This window comes from Tinamus guttatus, unplaced genomic scaffold (assembly GCF_059628265.1).
Source record: "Tinamus guttatus ecotype Peru unplaced genomic scaffold, ASM5962826v1 Tinamus_guttatus_pri_ptg000035l, whole genome shotgun sequence".
Lineage (NCBI taxonomy): Eukaryota > Metazoa > Chordata > Aves > Tinamiformes > Tinamidae > Tinamus > Tinamus guttatus.
In genome coordinates this window covers 7,478,841-7,497,794 of record NW_028288569.1, presented here as the reverse complement: position 1 = coordinate 7,497,794, position 18,954 = coordinate 7,478,841, and the positions used below count along the sequence as shown (strand labels likewise).

At 40.7% G+C, this 18,954-nt stretch overlaps 2 protein-coding genes across 2 annotated transcripts in view; one reads left to right on the top strand and one right to left on the bottom strand.

The window, feature by feature from the left end:
* FILIP1L (filamin A interacting protein 1 like) overlaps positions 1 to 12,048 on the top strand; it is a 182,886-nt gene extending 170,838 nt beyond the window's left edge. The window contains exons 8-9 of the mRNA XM_088533670.1: positions 10,157 to 10,341; positions 11,926 to 12,048. Of these exons, the coding sequence (XP_088389796.1) occupies positions 10,157 to 10,341; positions 11,926 to 12,022 (282 nt within the window). The 3' untranslated portion in view covers positions 12,023 to 12,048. The remainder of the gene's footprint in view (positions 1 to 10,156; positions 10,342 to 11,925) is intronic.
* CMSS1 (cms1 ribosomal small subunit homolog) overlaps positions 1 to 18,259 on the bottom strand; it is a 219,688-nt gene extending 201,429 nt beyond the window's left edge. Inside the window, exon 1 of the mRNA XM_088533826.1 lies at positions 18,191 to 18,259. Within this exon, the coding sequence (XP_088389952.1) occupies positions 18,191 to 18,251 (61 nt within the window). The 5' untranslated portion in view covers positions 18,252 to 18,259. The remainder of the gene's footprint in view (positions 1 to 18,190) is intronic.
* Between the last annotated feature and the right edge of the window lie 695 nt (positions 18,260 to 18,954).

Below are 18,954 nucleotides of genomic sequence, written 5' to 3'. Positions count from 1 at the left end.
CAGTGTCTCCTGAAGTTAATGGACTAAATATAAGCCACTTGCTTCGCCTCAGTTTAGCTCCACTGACTGCAGAAGTGAGTCCTGACCAAAAGCAGGACAAATTAAACTGGGTCAGAACACAGACATGATATAATCCTGCAGAGCAAACTTCAGCTCCCTCCAATTGCATCAAAAGAAACAGTTTAAGTAATAACTTTTAGTGTACACTTGCTTTAGAAAAAAGTCGTTTTATTTCATTAAAGTTACAGGTTTTTAATCACAGGGCTCATCCAAGATTACAAAGGGATCCATTCAAAACATGGTCTCTGTGCTTCTAGAAGTTCAGTTGCTGCATGGTCTGTTAACCCATAACTCAGGGTCTCTGTGCAGGAACACACTGTAAGCAGGTGCTGCATAACATTTACTGTAAACACTTAACAGTGTATTAATTTTTAGAGACCCTGGCATCAGTTAAGTGATAAACAATTGTCCTTCAGAAACACTAATATCCTATTCCACTTCACCTGGAGAAAAAAAAAAAAAAAAAGAAAAAAAAATATTTCACTTCATATCTATGTTCCAAAGGTACATAAATGTGTTGACCATTAACCACCTGGCCATCTATTGCAATGTCTCATAAAAGATAAGCAGAAATCAGAAGACATAATAATATGCATACTTAGCCCTTTGGCCAGTTCCCAAGCTATTAAGTTTATACTCTGAATGTCGTTATTCATAAGTTTTGAACACAAACCCCTGACCAGAGTCCATGCCACTTAAAAGTTTAATAATTAACAGTGCAGCCCTTAAATCTTGTCACAATCCTTATGCTGTTTAGGGTATAGTAATGAACCTCCCAATTAAGAAAAGACACCAGCGCACATCACCATCACTCCTCCAAAAGAAGCAGCATCACTGCCTGTAAATGAACTTGCTATGTTTCCTAGAAACACACCTCGATTAAAACATACTCATAATCCTCTGCTGATGAAACAACTGCTACATAAATCAGATCTGCAGACCCCAGAACTGATTTTTGTCACTGGCTTCAGCAGATGGAAACAAAAAATCAAATAATTATTTTGAGGGAAAATTGTCTCCCTTTTTATAATTCCTAAGATCTGCTGCACAACATCAGCAGAGAAGATCAATACCTACATGCATTTATCAAGAGCTGAAATTTTCTTAAAATAAGTATTTGAATAGAAATAAGCTAGCTGGTATGTTAGCACAAAATAAACACAGCATGGCAAGTCTACCTTAAGGGACTAAAATTCCCAGTTTACAAATGGACCTCATTTTTTAGTTTACCACTCTGCATCTCTGACTTTTTCTTGTTCCACTGAGAGGGAATGTTCACCTACGTCCTTGGCAGGCAAAGAGAAAACAACTGAACATGGAGAAGATTAGCTGTCTGTAAAGCACTCTGAACAAACACATCAAACATAATTATACTAAAATTCAACCAAGTAAGGCATTTTTTTTCCTGGAAATCCCAAGCATCCTGCAGGTGGTAAGTATTGCTATTTTGCTGTTTAAAATCGGGACGCAGAGACACTCTTGTTTTCAGTATTTGCTTAAGAGCCTATAATCTGACAGATACAATAATGACTCAAATGAATATTAATGGCAAACATAGTCACAGCAAACACTAAGGTTTTAATGGAGGGGCTGAACTGTGGAAGAGGAGCAGTTTTCAGCAGGTCCTAACATAAACCCTTCCTCTTTCCAAGACTCTGAGAAACTTTCTCAAGCCTACTGTCTCCCCCGGATGCGGGGTCAGTTTTCACAAAAAGACCAGTAGAATTAAACAGGCAAACACAATCTATCTGCCCCCTTTCCTTTATCTTTACATCTGCATTTCAGGGAGGGAGGAAAGGAACCCAGGCAAGCGCAGCACAAGCAGCTCGGTGTTGCTCTCTGTGACCATTTCAATAACCTGTCTTGAAAATCTTGCCCCACTGAATTTGGAAGCTGAGCAGATGGGGTAGTAGCACCTCTACTGCTCTACACAGTCTTGCAAAATAGATATTTATAATTTTTGTCCTTACGGGGAAGGTGAATGAGGAAAGTGAGAGAAAAGGAGGAGAGGAAGAGAGGGGAATAAGAGTCATTAAGAGTGTTCTGGAAGCAGAGGGCCCATCCATCAACTGAGAGGTGGTATTTCAATTTATTAGAATAATAAATTCTCCCTCGAGTAGCTAATTAAAGAATAGAATTGATGAAAATTACAGGAGCAGCCAGCTAATCCTCCTGATCCAAAGCATAGTAGATATTATAGTCAGGGGACAGAAAGTAAGGCTGCAAGGGAAGGAAAAAGAAAAAAAAAAAAAAAAAAAAACAGGGGAATCTTTATGTAAGCCTCTCTGCAAGGCTTAAAAACGCCTTCTCCCCACATGGGGGAAAAAATAATCAAAAACAGAGCTGTACAGCAGTACTTTCGGATTAAGACTGAATGGATGCGGCAGGGTTAGGTGATGGAAATGGAGTAACCATCTGCACGATGACTTTGTCCCTAGGAAACAGCTCTTGAGAAATGACAAAACAAAAACTGACAACTGCCTAATCTGCAGGCTTAGGCAAGGGCTACCCAAACACTGCGTTACCAAGGAACAGCAGAGAAAAAGATCTCACGGTTTGAGCACGGCGTGAGGGGGTGTACACATTTTAAATAACATTTACAATAACATCAAGCACTGCAAGTGGGAAACTGCTCAAGGAAAAGGAAGACCTTGAAAGCTTAAGACCTGCAGGGATTCCGCAAACCAGAGTGTCGGTGGCCACAGGATGCTACTGAACTCTCTCTGGTAGCACAGATCTGATGTGCTAGCACACCACCCATGCTCCCGTATCTTGTTGGGGCTCAAAAACCTAAAATATCCGAGTTGCCAAATGAACTCAATTCCCCCCAAACCAAAAAAAAAAAAAAAAAAAAAACCCACCAGCTCTTGGGAAGCAGAGTGAGCACAGCAGGACAGGTCTGTTTTATCAGTGGCACAACTCCCCAGGCAATGGCCTGATCGACACCACCGGGTGTATGCTTCATATATATATATATATGTGTGTGTGTGTGTGTGTGTGTGTGTGTATAATTATATGGGGGAAAGTATCTCAAGATTCAGAGCAGGATTTTTTGATATAGCAACTGTTTTCATTTCAAAAGCTGTCTGTGGGTACGCCAACAGTTCCACATCTTCTCTACACTGTAGAAATACACATAGATATCCTTAGTTGCCCACAGCCTGTACAGCAGAAAATCCTCCGCCAAGAATATTATCGAAGGAATGGCTATATAGATTTAAACCAAGTGAATTGATGATCTCATACATATTTCTAAAGTAACGTAGTATATAAATACACTTAAATTCAAGTATCAGCAATAACATTTAAGTACCAGCACTGCCCTCTCCTGGACAGAATCAACATTAGTGTTTTAGATAGAAGAACATGTTTTTCTCAGGGGCTGGAGACACTCTAGCAGGGTGACCAAGATTCCTCTTTCTTTCAAGGGGCAATGGGACACAGAACTAGCCACAAGCAACTGCTCCTTTCCAAGAAGGACAAAGTGTCCTGTGATAGTTATTGATCAATCCCAGCTAAATCCTTGTCCCAGGGGAACTGACAAGTGGCCTTGACTATTCCTACATCTTTTCCATTAACTATTAAAGGCTAGTCTTCAAACTATATTATGTTTAAAGAGGATTACATCTCCAGTGAAGACACCCAAGGAAAGCAAGGCACGTGATTTAGTAATTAGGAACCAGACTTCTACCTCCAACTGTGTCCAACTTTTTTCTCTATGATCAGGAAGATTTAAACCTGGTGCTCAGAAAACGAGGAGACTGAGGCACATTTGAGTATAAGATCACAAAGCATATCACATATAGAGAAGATATTTCAAATTAAAATATAAATTTTCCTGTCAAGCAGATCATATGATTGCAATCAAGAATTCCATCAGAGGTGCAAAAGCAGTGGAAAACACAGAAGCTCTGAAGGGAGGCTCAGGACATTTGTCATCCTATTCTTTTTCTGCAACTGGGCCTAAACCCTTCCAGACACGCGTCCAGCTCATCCTCTTCTAAAACACCTGCAATGATAAAGACTTTAGTCACCCCAAGAACCTACACCAGGATGGAAATCTTCACAATTTCTAACGTAAACTTCCTGTGCTGAAATTGAAATCCTCTATTTCCTTTTCTGTCCATCTCCTGAACTTTAAGAATCAGTTTCTCTGAAGCAGCTTGTCATATATTAGAAAACAATTTTCATCTCTTTCCCATCCCACGCCCTCACCCCTATTCTTTTTTTCCTTCAGATTCAACAAATCCTCTTCCTCTCCCACCTGCTACCTCCTCAGGTGCTGCAATTGTGAAGCATCTTTGCTCTTCTGAGCGGTTTATAATGCAGACATTTCTTAGAAGTAGAGTGCCCCAAAGCAGACAATACTCTAACTAAGGTCTTACCAACGTTAAGTATAAGGATTACCTTGTACATATTTGTATATAAAGCTCCTGCTTACATATCCCACATCCCAAAACATCTGCACAAAAGGAAACACAGAGAACAGAGAGCTTTCCCTCCGGATTTCTAGAGGTTGGATGCCAAAACTGAATTAAAGAAAAAGAAATATTCAGATGCCCTGTGCATTTGAGGAGGCCCAACTGAGTATTGCAGCCAAAGCTGCCTTTTTTGGAGACTAAAGGATATATTCCGTTTTGCCACTTAATCTTGACTCACCCCTGCTTGCAGATCTGGCTCACTTTCTGACTCCATTCAGCCATCGAGGAACCAAGCGAAGTCTGGCAAGAGGCATGTTTGTGTGCGTACAGACCTCTAGATTTTTGCATAAGGGATATACAGCATTGTCCCCTGGTCACTTTCACTAAAATTGCTCAAATCTCTTGAAGGAAAAAAATAAATACTGAAAGAGAAGCTGATCTAGAGTTATTTCTCCTGGATCAAGTTCTCTGACGACTGTAGGAAAACAAGAAAAGCTCCAGCACAAGTGCTACATGCTCCCCTCTGCTTATAAAAACATAGTCCAGCAGGAAGCAAATTCATAATGATAATATTATCAATTCTTAAAAAAAAAATCACATTAGGAGCAAAGGTAGATCAACTTCTTGAACACGACAGAAACTGACACATTCCTTCTAAACATACAGGCTCACACACTTGCCTAAGGCCAGCCCCAAAAAAAGAAAATATTACATTGTGCTAAAATATCTGATGGTCTATACAAATAAAGCTACCTCTGTGCTCTTGGAAAGGACAGCATATATAGGGAATATAAGTTCATATTTCAGAGCATACAGTCACAGCTGATTTCCACACATCAGGAAAGGACATTTTCACAGCTGCATAAGAAAAATCCCTCAGTTGCCAATGGTGAAGTATTTGTCCCAATCCCCTAAGTACTTATTATCATTTATGAGGAGGTGGCAGACACAGACACTACATATACATCCTCAATTTTCTCATTTTAACACTTTCTCCTGCCAATGCCTATTTCGGTTGATCGACATTTGTTTCAGAAGGCAATTTAAAAATGAAGACATTAAAAGATCTTGATGAAACTGCAGTTTTCTTGGTTCTTGGATCCTCACTGCTGGCTTTGATAATGAGTTTTTACCGCTTATTTCTACAGCCATAAATGCTGCTAACAAAAATACTGGTATTTTCTGAATGCAACATCTAAAACTTGCCCTTTGGCTTACAGACAGACATACCATGTAACCCGATCATGCCAAAATTTAGCTAGTTTGCCTTTTGTTTTACTCTTATTGTAATTAATCCCATAGTTATCTTTCAATTGTGTTTAGATATATTAAATAATGGAAAACCATGCAACGGCTCAAATCCCAGAAGGATAGGTCCTGGGAAACACTCGTTTTCTTGGGGTGTTTGGATAGTGCTGATGGGACTGACAAATGCTCTCCTCAGCAGGAGAGGCAGCTCAGCTCGGTTTCAAAAGAATAAAGGTATCTTACTAGTACTACTACTACTAGGAAAGATAAAAAATATAAAAACTAGCCAACAGAAGGGAATTCAAGGAGCCATAACTAAACATTAATGAAGAACACAACTGGCAAATTCAGGAGAAAAGTGGCTATCCAGACCTGTGAGTACTGTTCACCTTAAAGGAAGACATTCATGGGGAGAAAGAGTGCATGCATTTGAAGAGAAAGTATTCTTGGTATGCATGCAAACTTTCCATCCACTGGTAAAAGAGCTAACATCAAAATGAAACCACCACCACCAATACCTAATATACAATTCTGTAGTCACTTAAGTCTTCCCCCAAAAAATAAAAGAGCATCTCAACACACAAGTATGCTGCCTCCACTGTACCCGCATGCATGCGTCTACCCCAAGTAGTAGGGAAGGAACTAAGAAGCTTATGCAGATTTTTTTTTCAGGTTTTTTAACAAAAGCAGTTTAAAACATCAAGTTATTACCAAGGGCTTTTCAAACGCTGCTCATATTATGTCATTCCTACTTTACAGACACAGTCTTACAACAGCTCAGCTACTGGCCTAGTCAACTGACCCAAAATGTTCTCTTAACCACTCTCATCTGAGATTTACATTCTGTCAAGTAGCAAGCATTAGAAACTAAATTAACCTCTTAGTCCTTGATCTACTTGCATGTGTAATTCACTAAAACTTAAAAAAAGAAAAAAAAAACATTAACTTGTTTTAATTAAATTCAAGTTATTAACTCTTCTCTCTCTAGATCATTGCCTGGAATGGTAAAAGAGAAAAACAATGCTTAAGCCCAGAAAAAGGAGGGAGAACTAGATGGAGAATGCTAAGGGCGTCCCCTACAATAGAAATTACAGCTATGCAGTTTAATAGGTACAAATCACTGCTGTGCAGGTTTGGTTATCCTGGCACAGAATCTGAACCTTGGAAAGACCTGTAACTCAGCTCTATTACCTATCCTCAAGCTTGTGTCTATGCCAGGAGTTGCATCAATTCAGTTTTTGTCATTATAAGCAAATATAACACACTTAAAAGCACCATAATACAAACACTGTACATAGTGCAAATTTTGTCAAATTTATCACTTTTTCATGCAGGTCTTACTACTGTTATAATAATTTGCATGCATTCAATACTGTCATTTAGAACTGCAAAACAATATAATTTTCAGTAATGAAGATTTTTTTCTTTGAAACAGATTCTGGCTGCTCCAAACATCATATTTTAAATGACGCTTTTAGTGAAGTGGAAGTTGGTGTAAAATGAAGGTCAGGCTAAAGTGGTATTTTTAAACGAAACCTCCCACTGAGTTTATAGGACCTTAGGACATCAGCTAGATGCCCAAAACTTGAGAAAATCTGGGTCTGCGTATACTTTCTCAAACCATTAACAATGCTGATCAACCAACTACAGATGGAAGCCCTCAGCTACTTTGTACCATACGGAATCTCTACCTTGGACATGTCTCTGAACTAAATTTCATTATTAGAGATTCAATCACATTTTCGCATTAAGATTTCTACATAAATATCTTTTGTTAATGTATTTAGATGAAGAGATAAAAAAGTGTATGTATTTCTTTTCTCACAGCTGGGAATATCCCACCCAAACATTTTGTTCTCCGTCCTGTGCCTCACCTGCCATGTCGTGCCACGCAGCCAGGCAGCAGCCTGTTCCAAACCAGCAGTCAAGGAAAGCCATACAGAAGTTACACAGATTATCCCCTCTACCACCATTACCTTATTCCTTAACACGGTGCTTTAATAATTTAAAGCAAATAGTTATTTTGGGCTTCCTCCTTGTAAAATGTCAAGCTGCAAGTTTAAGATTATCTTTAAAACACATGTAAGCTTTTATTTATTTTACTCAGCATTAGCTACAAGTATCAGTCTGGTTTTGGTTGCAATTATTCAGTCTAAAATAAAATACTTATCAATGCATAAATAAATAAATAAATAAAATAAAAGCTTTGCTGCCACCTAGAGACAAAAGATTTTTCAGGAACACAGAGCAAAGAAAAAGACATCCCTTTTTCTTACATTCAAAACCAAACTCCTTCATTTCTCAATATATATCATAAACAAAAGCTATAAAAGTCAAGCATTCTCATTTCAAAATTGCAAACATGGAACCAGTGATATGCAGTCATACCCGAGGTTTATGTATCCCATTTTTAGCACTGAGCAGCAATAAATGCTTATCTAAAAAAAAAATAAATTCCAGATTCCAACAATCTGAGACTTGCAGCTCTCCTAAGCCAAAGCCTGAGCCATTCTTCTGTTCAGCAGTCCGCGATGAACTCCCTGAACCAGCCTAATTCTCTCCAAATCGAATTAGACCTTTCATCTGAACAACTCTCAGTCCTGATGAATTTCATAATTCATGGAAAGGAAAATAATGTTTTCTCTTTTCTTCTTTTCCAAATAATCCCTAAGACGCTACTTGCCTTTTTGACAACCACCAACAAAAACCATTTACAGCGACTCAAGGATCTGCTCTCTGGTAGCGATAGATAGTGATTAAATCTCATTATTCTATGTCAGTTACCCTTCCACACATATTCTATTTTGCATTTGTTCACATTGCCTTCACATACACTTTTATCATTTAGTTACTCAATTCCAGGAATTACTACTGGTACCTCTTGTTTCTAATACCCTCAATTTTAAACCATATACAAGCATCATCATTTCAGTAGTAGCCCTCTTTCCAGAGGGTCTGTGTGTTCATCAAGTACCACGGGTCTCTGTGGGGCTATGCACATAAACATGCTATTCCTTATTGTCATTTCTACAGTTTGACCAGTTCATAAGTCATATGAATTTTCCAAAGCTTTCTTCTAAATTTGGCAATACATTCCCTTAGCATTACCTGAAATTTCAATGGTAGATGGCATATCACCATTATGGAGTCAGCAGTTTCACACATCACATCCTTCATAGCTCTCAGGAAAACACTATATGGTTCTGAGAGATTTATTATTATTCCTATCAATCTGTCTGCTCTTAAGCTTCAGCTAGAAACACCCTTCCTGGCACCCCACCAAAGGCTTCATTTGGCATAGCTGAGATGCAGAAACTTTATGCAAATTCCTCCATATAGACCACATAAATGTTGACTTTTTCATTCCGGTTTTATCATTTTGAGAGCTCCTATCATATACAATTATAAGCAGCCACATGGTAGGTTTTCCAATTCTGACATAATTAAAACAAAACAAAAAAAACTGCGTATGGCTGACAGCATTTTTTGGCCACTTCTCTGTTGTTTCACAAAATATTTTGGTTACGTTCATTCTCATCCATACTTAAATCACCAGAGCGTCTGTGCTGTCCCGGCTGTCCCGATTTGAGCGCCACTTCCATTTTGTACTGGGGGGGAAGACAGGAGAATTTAAATAGCTTCCTTTACTCTTTTGCTCAACTCGAAAGGTTATTTAAAAAGTCAAATCAAAATCTTTGTGATAGGTGGTGCATCTTTCACCAACCTTCCTCCAAGCTTCTCATACAGTGTCTTTTAAACAGTCTACTTGACTTTCCAGCTTTTTACCTCTTTTTGGTTCTCCTTTTATTTTCTGTTCTTCTTTTTATCTGGAAACTTTGGCAATTAGGCATGACTGTTGAATTCTGGAAGGGAGTTCTCCCTTACAAATGCATTCACTTCATGTACACTGTGGTAGCTATCACAAAATGGGTTTCCCGGTAAAATATGAACTACATCTTTTCTGCTACGCAGGACTCGGTCAAGACTTGCTTCTGCACTTATTCAGAGAAGTCACTGTTCACAGCCTTTGCACAGCAGCACTTGCTCATCCTCTAGGACAGTAACTGATATTTCCCAAATATGATTTTCCTACCCCTGAAGCTCTTCTGATCTCTCTTTAAAAAAAAAAAAAAAAGTCACAGTTGTTGTCCTAAGGGCTGTCCAAATAGCTGACAGAAAAGCCTTCAGCTGATACTCGTCTAGTTAGGCAGAGAATTTAAATCCCTTCATATTCCTCTATATTTAAAGATCAAGGAGAAAAGTTAAACTGAAAGCTACAGTCATTATCAAGGAGGGAAAGGAAGTTTACACAGATAACAGCTCCAAATGGCAGCAATGTGTTTAGTTCCATGAAAGTGAGAAGAACATTAAAGAACTAAATATACAGTCAGTCTCTAACACGACTTGTTTTCTTGATTTATTTCAAGATTACTGATGCCTTGCGCCCTTCAGCTCCAACTCGGATCCCCAAACCAAAGCCTATGAACGCAACTAAACTACCTGTGAAAATTCCTACTGGACATCTCAACAAGTCACTCCAAGAGAGCAGTTCTGGAAAGCTACACATTATAAGGACTGTATCTAAAACCTGCCTTCAAAGTGGAGGGAGAAGGTAAATAATTATCTGTGATGTCCAAGAATAAAATGGATTTAAGTAATCTGAACCTCAACAGCAGTCCTTTCCATTGGGAAAAAGCTTAAAACCATCCACATGGTCAGCACACAAATGATCACCAATCACAGGTCAGCAAGACATAGCCAAATTCCTAAGAGCCAAAGGCAAATTTCATGTCTGCAGGGGGAAAGCTCTGCACTCTCTCTTCTTTTATTCATAGAATCATAGAATGCTTAAGGTTGGAAGGGACCTCTAGAGATCATCTAGTCCAACCCCACTGCACACGCAGGGTCACCTAGAGCACATGGTACAGGACTGCATCCAAGCGGGTTTGGAAGATCTCCAGAGAAGGAGACTCCACAACCTCTCTGGGCAGTCTGTTCCAGTGCTCTGTCACCCTCACTGTTAAAAAATTTTTCCTTAAGTTCCTGTGGAACTTACGGTGCTTCAGTTTGTGGCCACTACCTCTAGTTCTGTCGGTGGCCACCACTGAAAAGAGACCAGCACCATCCTCCTCACTGCCTCCCTTGAGGTACTTATAGACACTGATCAGATCCCCTTCTCAACCTTCTCTTCTCCAGGCTGAACAGGCCCAGCTCCCTCAGCCTCTCCTCATAGGGCAGATGTTCCAGGCCCCTGATCATCCTTGTGGCCCTGCACTGGAAATCCAGAATTTGGCTCTCACTGTGGAAAAGCAAATGAGACTGTAAATATGTTTCCATTATAAATTCAGTTTTGACATATTCCACAAATAACAACAGTATTAGTGTTATCTTGGTAGATTTAAAAAAATATACTGTCAATCGAAGAGGGTTAAAGGAGGTAATGGTCTAGTCAGAGTGCTTCACTATTGGTATTTTATGTTAGGTAGCAAAGTCATGATGAAGAGAAGGATGGAGAAATGTCTTTCATAATGCATATATTTAAATAATAATCTACTCGTTGTGCCCAGCATCAGATTAAAAACATGATCTGAAGATGGACCACTCTCCCCATAGTAAGCTAACTACTGTGATATAGCGCCACTTGTATCCATGCAGATCCTACCTTAGGAACTGAGATGGATATTACGGCTTATATTATCTATATTAACATAATTAATTACCTGTATTTCATGAGACTCTAGTAAGCTTTTTTTGACTAAAGCCTTTTTGATTAATTCTTTGCACTAGTAGTTGTAGTTCATTCATGAGAGAATTTGCCTTCTCTACCTCTTTTTTAAGAGTATATTTTTTGTTAAAAGGCTTAAAATTCACTCAAATTCCCTTTCAGCTATTGCTTCCCTAAAAATCAAAATATTAGAAGAAGTTTCAGGCTTGTTCTCTGCCTTTGGAGTACACAGACTATATAAGCCAGTGGTATAAAACTGTTGTATTTTCTGAAAAATAGCAATTATTGCTCTAACCAGAATTTTGATGACTATTTCATTTTAGTAGTTAAAAACTACCAAGATACGATTATTACTAGCAATCGTCCCTGGATTTCCTGTAATACCATCTAACATGGGTTACTGTTTTAGAACAGCAATGGTCATTTCTTTCCTTGGTATTAACATCTTCCTCATTCTTCTTCCCCTAACAGAGTGCATTCCAACAGTCTAAATGGCTCAACTGCTAATTTGGGGGAAAACTCCTTCTGCATAGGTCTTTCTTTAAAACTACCAAATCCTAATTCCTAAATAAAGCAAAAGCTGGTGGTGATCACGGCCAGAATTGGGACTGCTCTGCCGAAGCAAGGAGAACTTTTGATGCACTCAGTTATCCATGATTTTTTCCTTTTTTTTCCACAGCTAAGAGTTTAACTTAACCTCAGAGGCAGCACAACACATTAGCACGTCTGTGTGACAGTTTTTGCAAACCCACAACAGAGACCTATGCCTTCCTCAACAGCTGCACGAGAAATTCTGTCAGTATTTAAAAAAGAGAATGCTTAAAAAGATATGTCTACTGAAAAATTATTTTAGCATCTGCCCTACATGACATATTGGTGACAAACTGTATAAATGAAAGAAGCACACTGCTGCATTAAGAAGAAAAGCCTTCAAATTTTATCCACTATCTATGCAATTATAATGTCCTGAGGTTACACATGTTATAGATGCTCAGACCAAAATAAAATCCACAGAAAATCCAAGAAATAAAATCCACAGAAATCCAAGAAATCCACCCAGGATACGTTCAGCAGCTCGCAAAATAGATGTATGTGTGAAGAAATAAAACACAAATTACAAAAAAGCAGCTGTCAACTTGATATCATAGAATCATTATGGTTGGAAAAGACCTTTAAGATCAAGTCCCACTGTAAACCCATCCCCACCCTGCCTGCTAAACCATATCCCTAAGAGCCCCTTCTATCTGTTTCTCAAGCACTGCCAGGGACGGGGACTCTACCACTTCCCTGGGCAGCCTGTTCCAGTGCTTCATCACTCTTTCCTTGTAGAAATTCTTCCTAGTGTCTAACTTGAATCTCCCCTGGCACAACTTGAGGCCATTTCCTCTTGTCCTATTGGTAGTTATTTTAGAGAAGAGATCGACAACTGCTTAACTACAATCTCCTTTCAGGTAACTGTAGAGAGCACTAAGGTCTCCCCTGAGCCTCCTCTTCTCCACACTAAATAACCCCATCTCCCTCAGTCGCTCCTCATAAGGTCTGTGCTCCAGCCCCTTCCCCAGCTTCGTTGCCCTTTCTTGGACACGCTCCAGCACCTCCATGTCCTTCTTGCAGTGAGGGGCCCAAAACCGAACACAGGATTCGAGGTGCGGACTCACCAGCGCTGAGCACAGGGGGACGATCACTTCCCTGGCCCTGCTGGCTGCACTGCTCCTGATACCAGCCAGGAGGCCGTTGGCCTTCTTGGTCCCCTGGGCACCCTGCTGGCTCATGTTCAGTCAGCTGTCAACCAGCACCCCCAGGTCCTTTACTGCCGTGCAGCTCTCCAGCCCCTCTGCCCCAAGCCTGTAGCGCTGCATGGGATTGTGCTGACCCAAGTGCAGGACCCGGCACTTGGCCTTGTTGAACCTCATACAGTTGGCTTCAGCCCATCGATCCAGCCTGTCCAGATCCCCCTGCAGAGCCTTCCTACCCTCAAAGCAGATCTACTCTTCTTCCCAGCTTCATGTCATCTGCAAATTTGCTGAGGGTGCACTCAATCCTCTCATCCAGATGATCAATAAAGATTAAAGAGGCCTGGGCCCAACACCAACCTTTAGGAAACACCGCTCATGACCGGGCACCACTTGGATTTAACTCCATTCACCACCACTCTCTGGGTCCATCCATCCAGACAGATTTTGGTTCACACATGCTGTGTGATCACTCTCAAAATGATCTGCTCCATAATTTTCCCCGATACCAAGGTGAGGCTGACAGGCCTGCAGTTCCCCCACATCTGGGATCTCCCTGGTTAACCAGGGCCACTGATAGATGATGGACAGCAGCTTATTTGGTTTAGTTTGCAAACAAACAAACTACTGAATGCTTAGGCATTTGTCTGCGAGATAGCAGCACTGTAGCGTAACCTATGCCTTTATTAGACTTTTTAAAAGGCTAATGGAATGAAAGCAACAACAGAAACTGTATGGCTTCTGGAGATATACAGTGCAGAATATAACTTGGTTCTGATTTCCATCTACAGGTTTTATACCTTCAGATAGCACCCCGAACTAGAAGAATAAGTAGCAATGGCTCCTCCCTGGCATGTTGTTTCCAAAAAAAATACCTGTCATTAGGTTGGGCACTCACGTCTTCCATGATTGTAATAGCACATTGGGTGATAGGATAGATGTATTTCCAAAGCATGACCTACAGTGGGCACACCTGGCTTACGGTGGGCCTTACTGCACTGGGCTGCTGTTCTAGCCAGCTACCATAGTGCCGAATAATGGGTTGGTAAAACAAGCAGATGTGGTAGAGTCTCAAGCATCTAAATCAGTGTCTTAATCCAAGTAGGTCCCAGCAGGGATTAAAGGCAGCTGTGGTAGGTATTATAGGCAACTTCAGAGACTCACAGAAATCTTGAATTCTGACTCAAAACAATGTCTTGCCATAGCCAATCCAGATAGAAAGTCTTTATGCTGAGAGTACTAGGTTTTGTTGGCATAAGGACTGCTCTCCCAGCAAGACAGTGGGCTAAAGCCACAGAACAAACTCATCTGCAGAGTCTTTACAAAGTCTTTACAAACTAAGAGTAGATGAGCTCTGCTTTGGGAGCTCTCACTGGAAAGAGAAACAACCCTGGAGACCCAGCTGCCATAGGAAGCACAACCTCCACAGACACTGCTTTAGGAGTGAGGCAGTACCCCACTTTTCCACAGACCCAAAGGCAGATTTCTTTTTTCTTTTGCAAAGTCAAAAGCAGGAGCAAACCACACGAAAATGATGTCACACGAGGTTCCCAACCCACTAGTCTGTGGAGGCAGTTGCAATATACTTAACTGCAACAGAGTAATAGACTCTTCTCATAGTATTTTGTCAGTTGTAGTCTCAGCTGGAATATAGTTGTGCACAAAAAACCACAAAACCAAAAGAATAATGAAAATAAGTTAGTACTTTAAAAGGAGCTAAAAACAAACAATCTGAATATGCAGTACCTTTTTAATTTAAATGGCTACAACCGCACCAATAAGTCTACTACAGCCTCTTGACTGATAGTGGGGTTCGGCACAACACCAAGTGTTATATTATGATTGTGAAGCTGCAAAACAACAGGAAGCTAAATACATACAGCAAGGCAAGCTCATGTTTAAAAGCAAAGCCCTAGCAACAGGGCTATATACATACAGAATTTAAATAAGCAAAAATATCCTAGATTTCCAAGAAGTATATTAACAAAATTATAACTGTTTTGGTTTGATAGACTTCAAGTCTATCATGTACTTCAACCATGATTGCTTTGCAGTAAGCAGTGCAAGAAGATTTTGCTCCCACTGGGAGCTCCTTGTTTATCAGAAAGATCTGACAAGCAGCTCGAGTACAAGTCACCACTTTCATCAGACAAGGCTATAACATATGGAACAAGCCAAGAAAGATAAACCTTTCCACAAATAGATCAGCAAACAGATCCCAACTCCAATCAAGCAACAAAATCCTCCCTAGACTTGCCACAGTGAACAGTCTGCTTCCCACTGCTGCATACCACACATACAAATTGATGCTATTTGGCATTCCTTTCTTTCCCCCCAGTCTACGAAGAGAAAACTGCTGGCAAAAGAAACTATTTCCCGCAACAGCATCCCTCACTGTACGGCCTACAAATGACCACACAAGTCCTGACAGGTCACCGTCTGTAGTACCTTATTCTATTTGTACCACTGAGATGGTCTTTTCCTCCTCTATTAGGATACTACAAATCATTTCCACCTACATGGGACACAGGCTCTTATGGAAGTAAACAAATGGACAAAAAACAACTTTGCTGATTTATGGGATTAAGGGAGACAAAGAAACTATGGAAAATGAAAGACGAGGAATGGTCACAGAAAATAAGAAAAATGGAATAATGTCTGAAAAGCAAAAACTCATCATTCTCCCACAAACTGTGGGAGATTTGGTGGATATACGGGTTACAGGCAAGACATGGACATTTGCATGCTGTGAAAACAGCGCTTTTTCTGTTCTTGAAGAGAAAAGAACTGGGGTCTTTAACATGGACTAAGTGAATTCCTTAGTATTCTTCATCGTCTCCCTTCTAGTTCTGAAAGCAATATAAAATGAATGAGTAAATAAATGGTATTCAAGACCATACACAGTTGTGATACGAACTGCTAAAAGAGAGAGAAAGAAACTGCAGCCTTGCAGTTGCATGATGTAAGACACCTGTAACACTAAACAACACTAATAAGGAGGCAGTGATTCCTAACAACTGTCCTTTAAAGACCACAAGCCTCCTTTAAAGATTAAAGGTTTGAGGAAGAGGTTATTGAGTAAGATTCTTTAGTTTTTGTCGTGACAAGGAATTAGGTGGATAAGCCCTCCAGCTTTTTAAAAAACGAATCACTTAAAACTTCTGCATTGCACCTGCAGTTTTGACAAAGCTTTTTTTTTTTTTTGTCTCAGAGGTATCTTATCTTTAATATTGATTCTTAAAATAATAATTTCTAATGATGCAGCCAAAAGAAGATGAAAAAATACTTACATATTCATTTATTGGGATATATATTTTGTGTTTCCATTTGCATTAAGTTAATACAAACATCTTTCACACATACTTCATCTTAAATGCAGCTTTTTCCTAACTAAAAGGTACACTTCTGAGGGTTGAGTTATCAAAATGAATATGCTGCTGGACAGGTTTTATTCTAGGGATAGTTTTAATAGACTTGGCAAAATGTCTCATTTTAAAAGCACATCTGAACTTCTGCTTTGCATCTGCAGTTTTGACAGAGCCTTTTTAAAAATATATATATCAACAAATAAAGCTGGATAATAAAATAGTATTTTTAAGTGAACTTGACTAAATGCCTCACAAAAGAGCTAATGGAAACCTCTATTCTTGTACCTCTGCTTACCATGTATTTTATACAGCATACAAGCTGTTCATACAAGCAAGTTCATGCTCATACTTTTCCCATATCTTCCAAACACCATTTTGGGATGTTTTAGATAGAAATAACTAATAAGAGTTATGTCAGCCAGCCAGCCCTAATTTTGGGACCCCCAGTACAGGCAAAATAACAACAAAGTGGAGAGAGACCAGCAGAAGGCTAACAAAATGGTCAAGGGTTTAGAGAACATGTTGTAAAAGCAAAAGCCTAGGAAATTGGCTTCCTTAAGCCTAGAAAGGACTAAGTGATAGACCCCTCTTTTCTTTATCATATATATATACTATTTTTGCATAGTTGCCCCTCAAAATATTCCTGAGGTACCATTTCAAAGGAGGTCAGCCGCTATTGGCAGGATCTTAAGGGGTTCTGTATCTGCAGTCCAGTCAGAGCTGCAGATATATCCCAGCTCTTAATAGCATGGTTACGAAGGGATTAAAAAAAAAAAAAAAAAGGAAAAAGCCTTAAAGTTACTTTTAATTGCCTAGTTCTGCCTTACTCTCCAGACTAAGTCTGAATTAAAGGCCCCAAAACACAGGCCCCAAAATCACAAGGATATACAAGCCTTCTCAGTGTTCACAAAGGGTTCAATTCTCCCCATTTCCCACCTATGCCAGTTTCTTTCACTAAAACACAGTAGCCTAACACTAAGCTCTGACATGAAAAGCAACACTTGTACACTTCCTTTGCAAAGCACCTCAAGACGTCTTCATAAAGAACAAATATAAGCATTGTATATGTTTACCACCAGGATAAACAATAATTTAACCTTAACCCATAACCCGAAGAGAAGCATCTGGGGAAAAGAAGTTATTTTATCCCTCTCCTTTTACAGTACTGCATGACAGGATGATAGGAGATGCTCCTGTAATTACACAGGCACCACTCTTCAAGTACCTTGGATATTTTTTCCTCCAAAGCCTCTACCAAATATGTAAAGTCTTTAAGGCCTTCAGAACTGCCAATCACTTCACTTCGGTAACTTCTACCGGCAGACACACAGCTCCCCCGTTTTGCAGAGGTGCGACCACATTCCCTTAAATAAGCGGCTGGGAAGCCCGACGATTATGGGCGGAGAGGAGGCGGGGGCGCGGGCTGCCAAGCTCTGAACTCAAAGGAGGCAGGTGGAAAAGCAGAAACCACGGAAAAGCGAGTGGGAGACACAGAAAGGGAAAATCAAGTCGGGGCGGGGGGAGGGGGGTTAGGAAAAAAAATATTGCAAAGGGAGAGTACGGAAGGAAGGGGCTGCGGGGAGCTCAGAGGCGGCCTCCGGGCCGGCACGAGGAGGGGGTGTGCGGGACGAGTACCTGACCGGTCGTGCGCCCCCTCCGCGAGCTCCCACCAGGGCTCCTCCAGCGCGTCCCCCATGCTGCCGCCGCCGCCACGCGCGGAGCCGCGCGCGAACGGGGCGGAGCGCGCGAACGGGGCGGAGCGCGCGAACGGGGCGGAGCGCGCGAACGGGGCGGAGCGCGCGTAACGCCACGCCCCCGCCCCCACCCGGCCACGCCCCCCCGCCGCGCAGGCGCGATGGGGCGCGCCCGCCGCGGGGAGCGGAGCGGCCGGAGGAGGGTTGGGAAAGGGAGGAGTGTGTTTGTTTATGTGGCTCCTTCTCTTTATTTATTTATTTTTCTTTTCCTGCCTCTTTTCCTTTTTCCCGCCTCTTCCACAAGTTGCATGTGTGTGTCTATGCTGGGTGGTGCCGCGGATGGGGGTGTGATGTTATTTGCCGTTGTTAATGCCTCAGGTGCATTGCACGAAGTGTACTTTTCCCTTGAAGGATAGGTAGATTAAAAAAAAAACACTTTTTCTTTTTAATATCCATGAAATGGGGAAAGAAGGAAAACATCCCAGAGAGTACTCTCTCCGTAGTACGTTTTTAGTTTGTTTGTTGTTTAACACTGCAAAATGCCTTTCCTGAACGGATTTTTTTTTTCCATGTAACCTTTCCCGAGCAACAAGCATGCTTCTGAGAAAGGGGACCAGCGAGCTGCTCATTGCGAGCTGTCTTCACCGAAAACCTTCCCTGCCTGGAAAATAAAGGGAAATAAAGTCCTGGGTTTTTTTAGAGGAA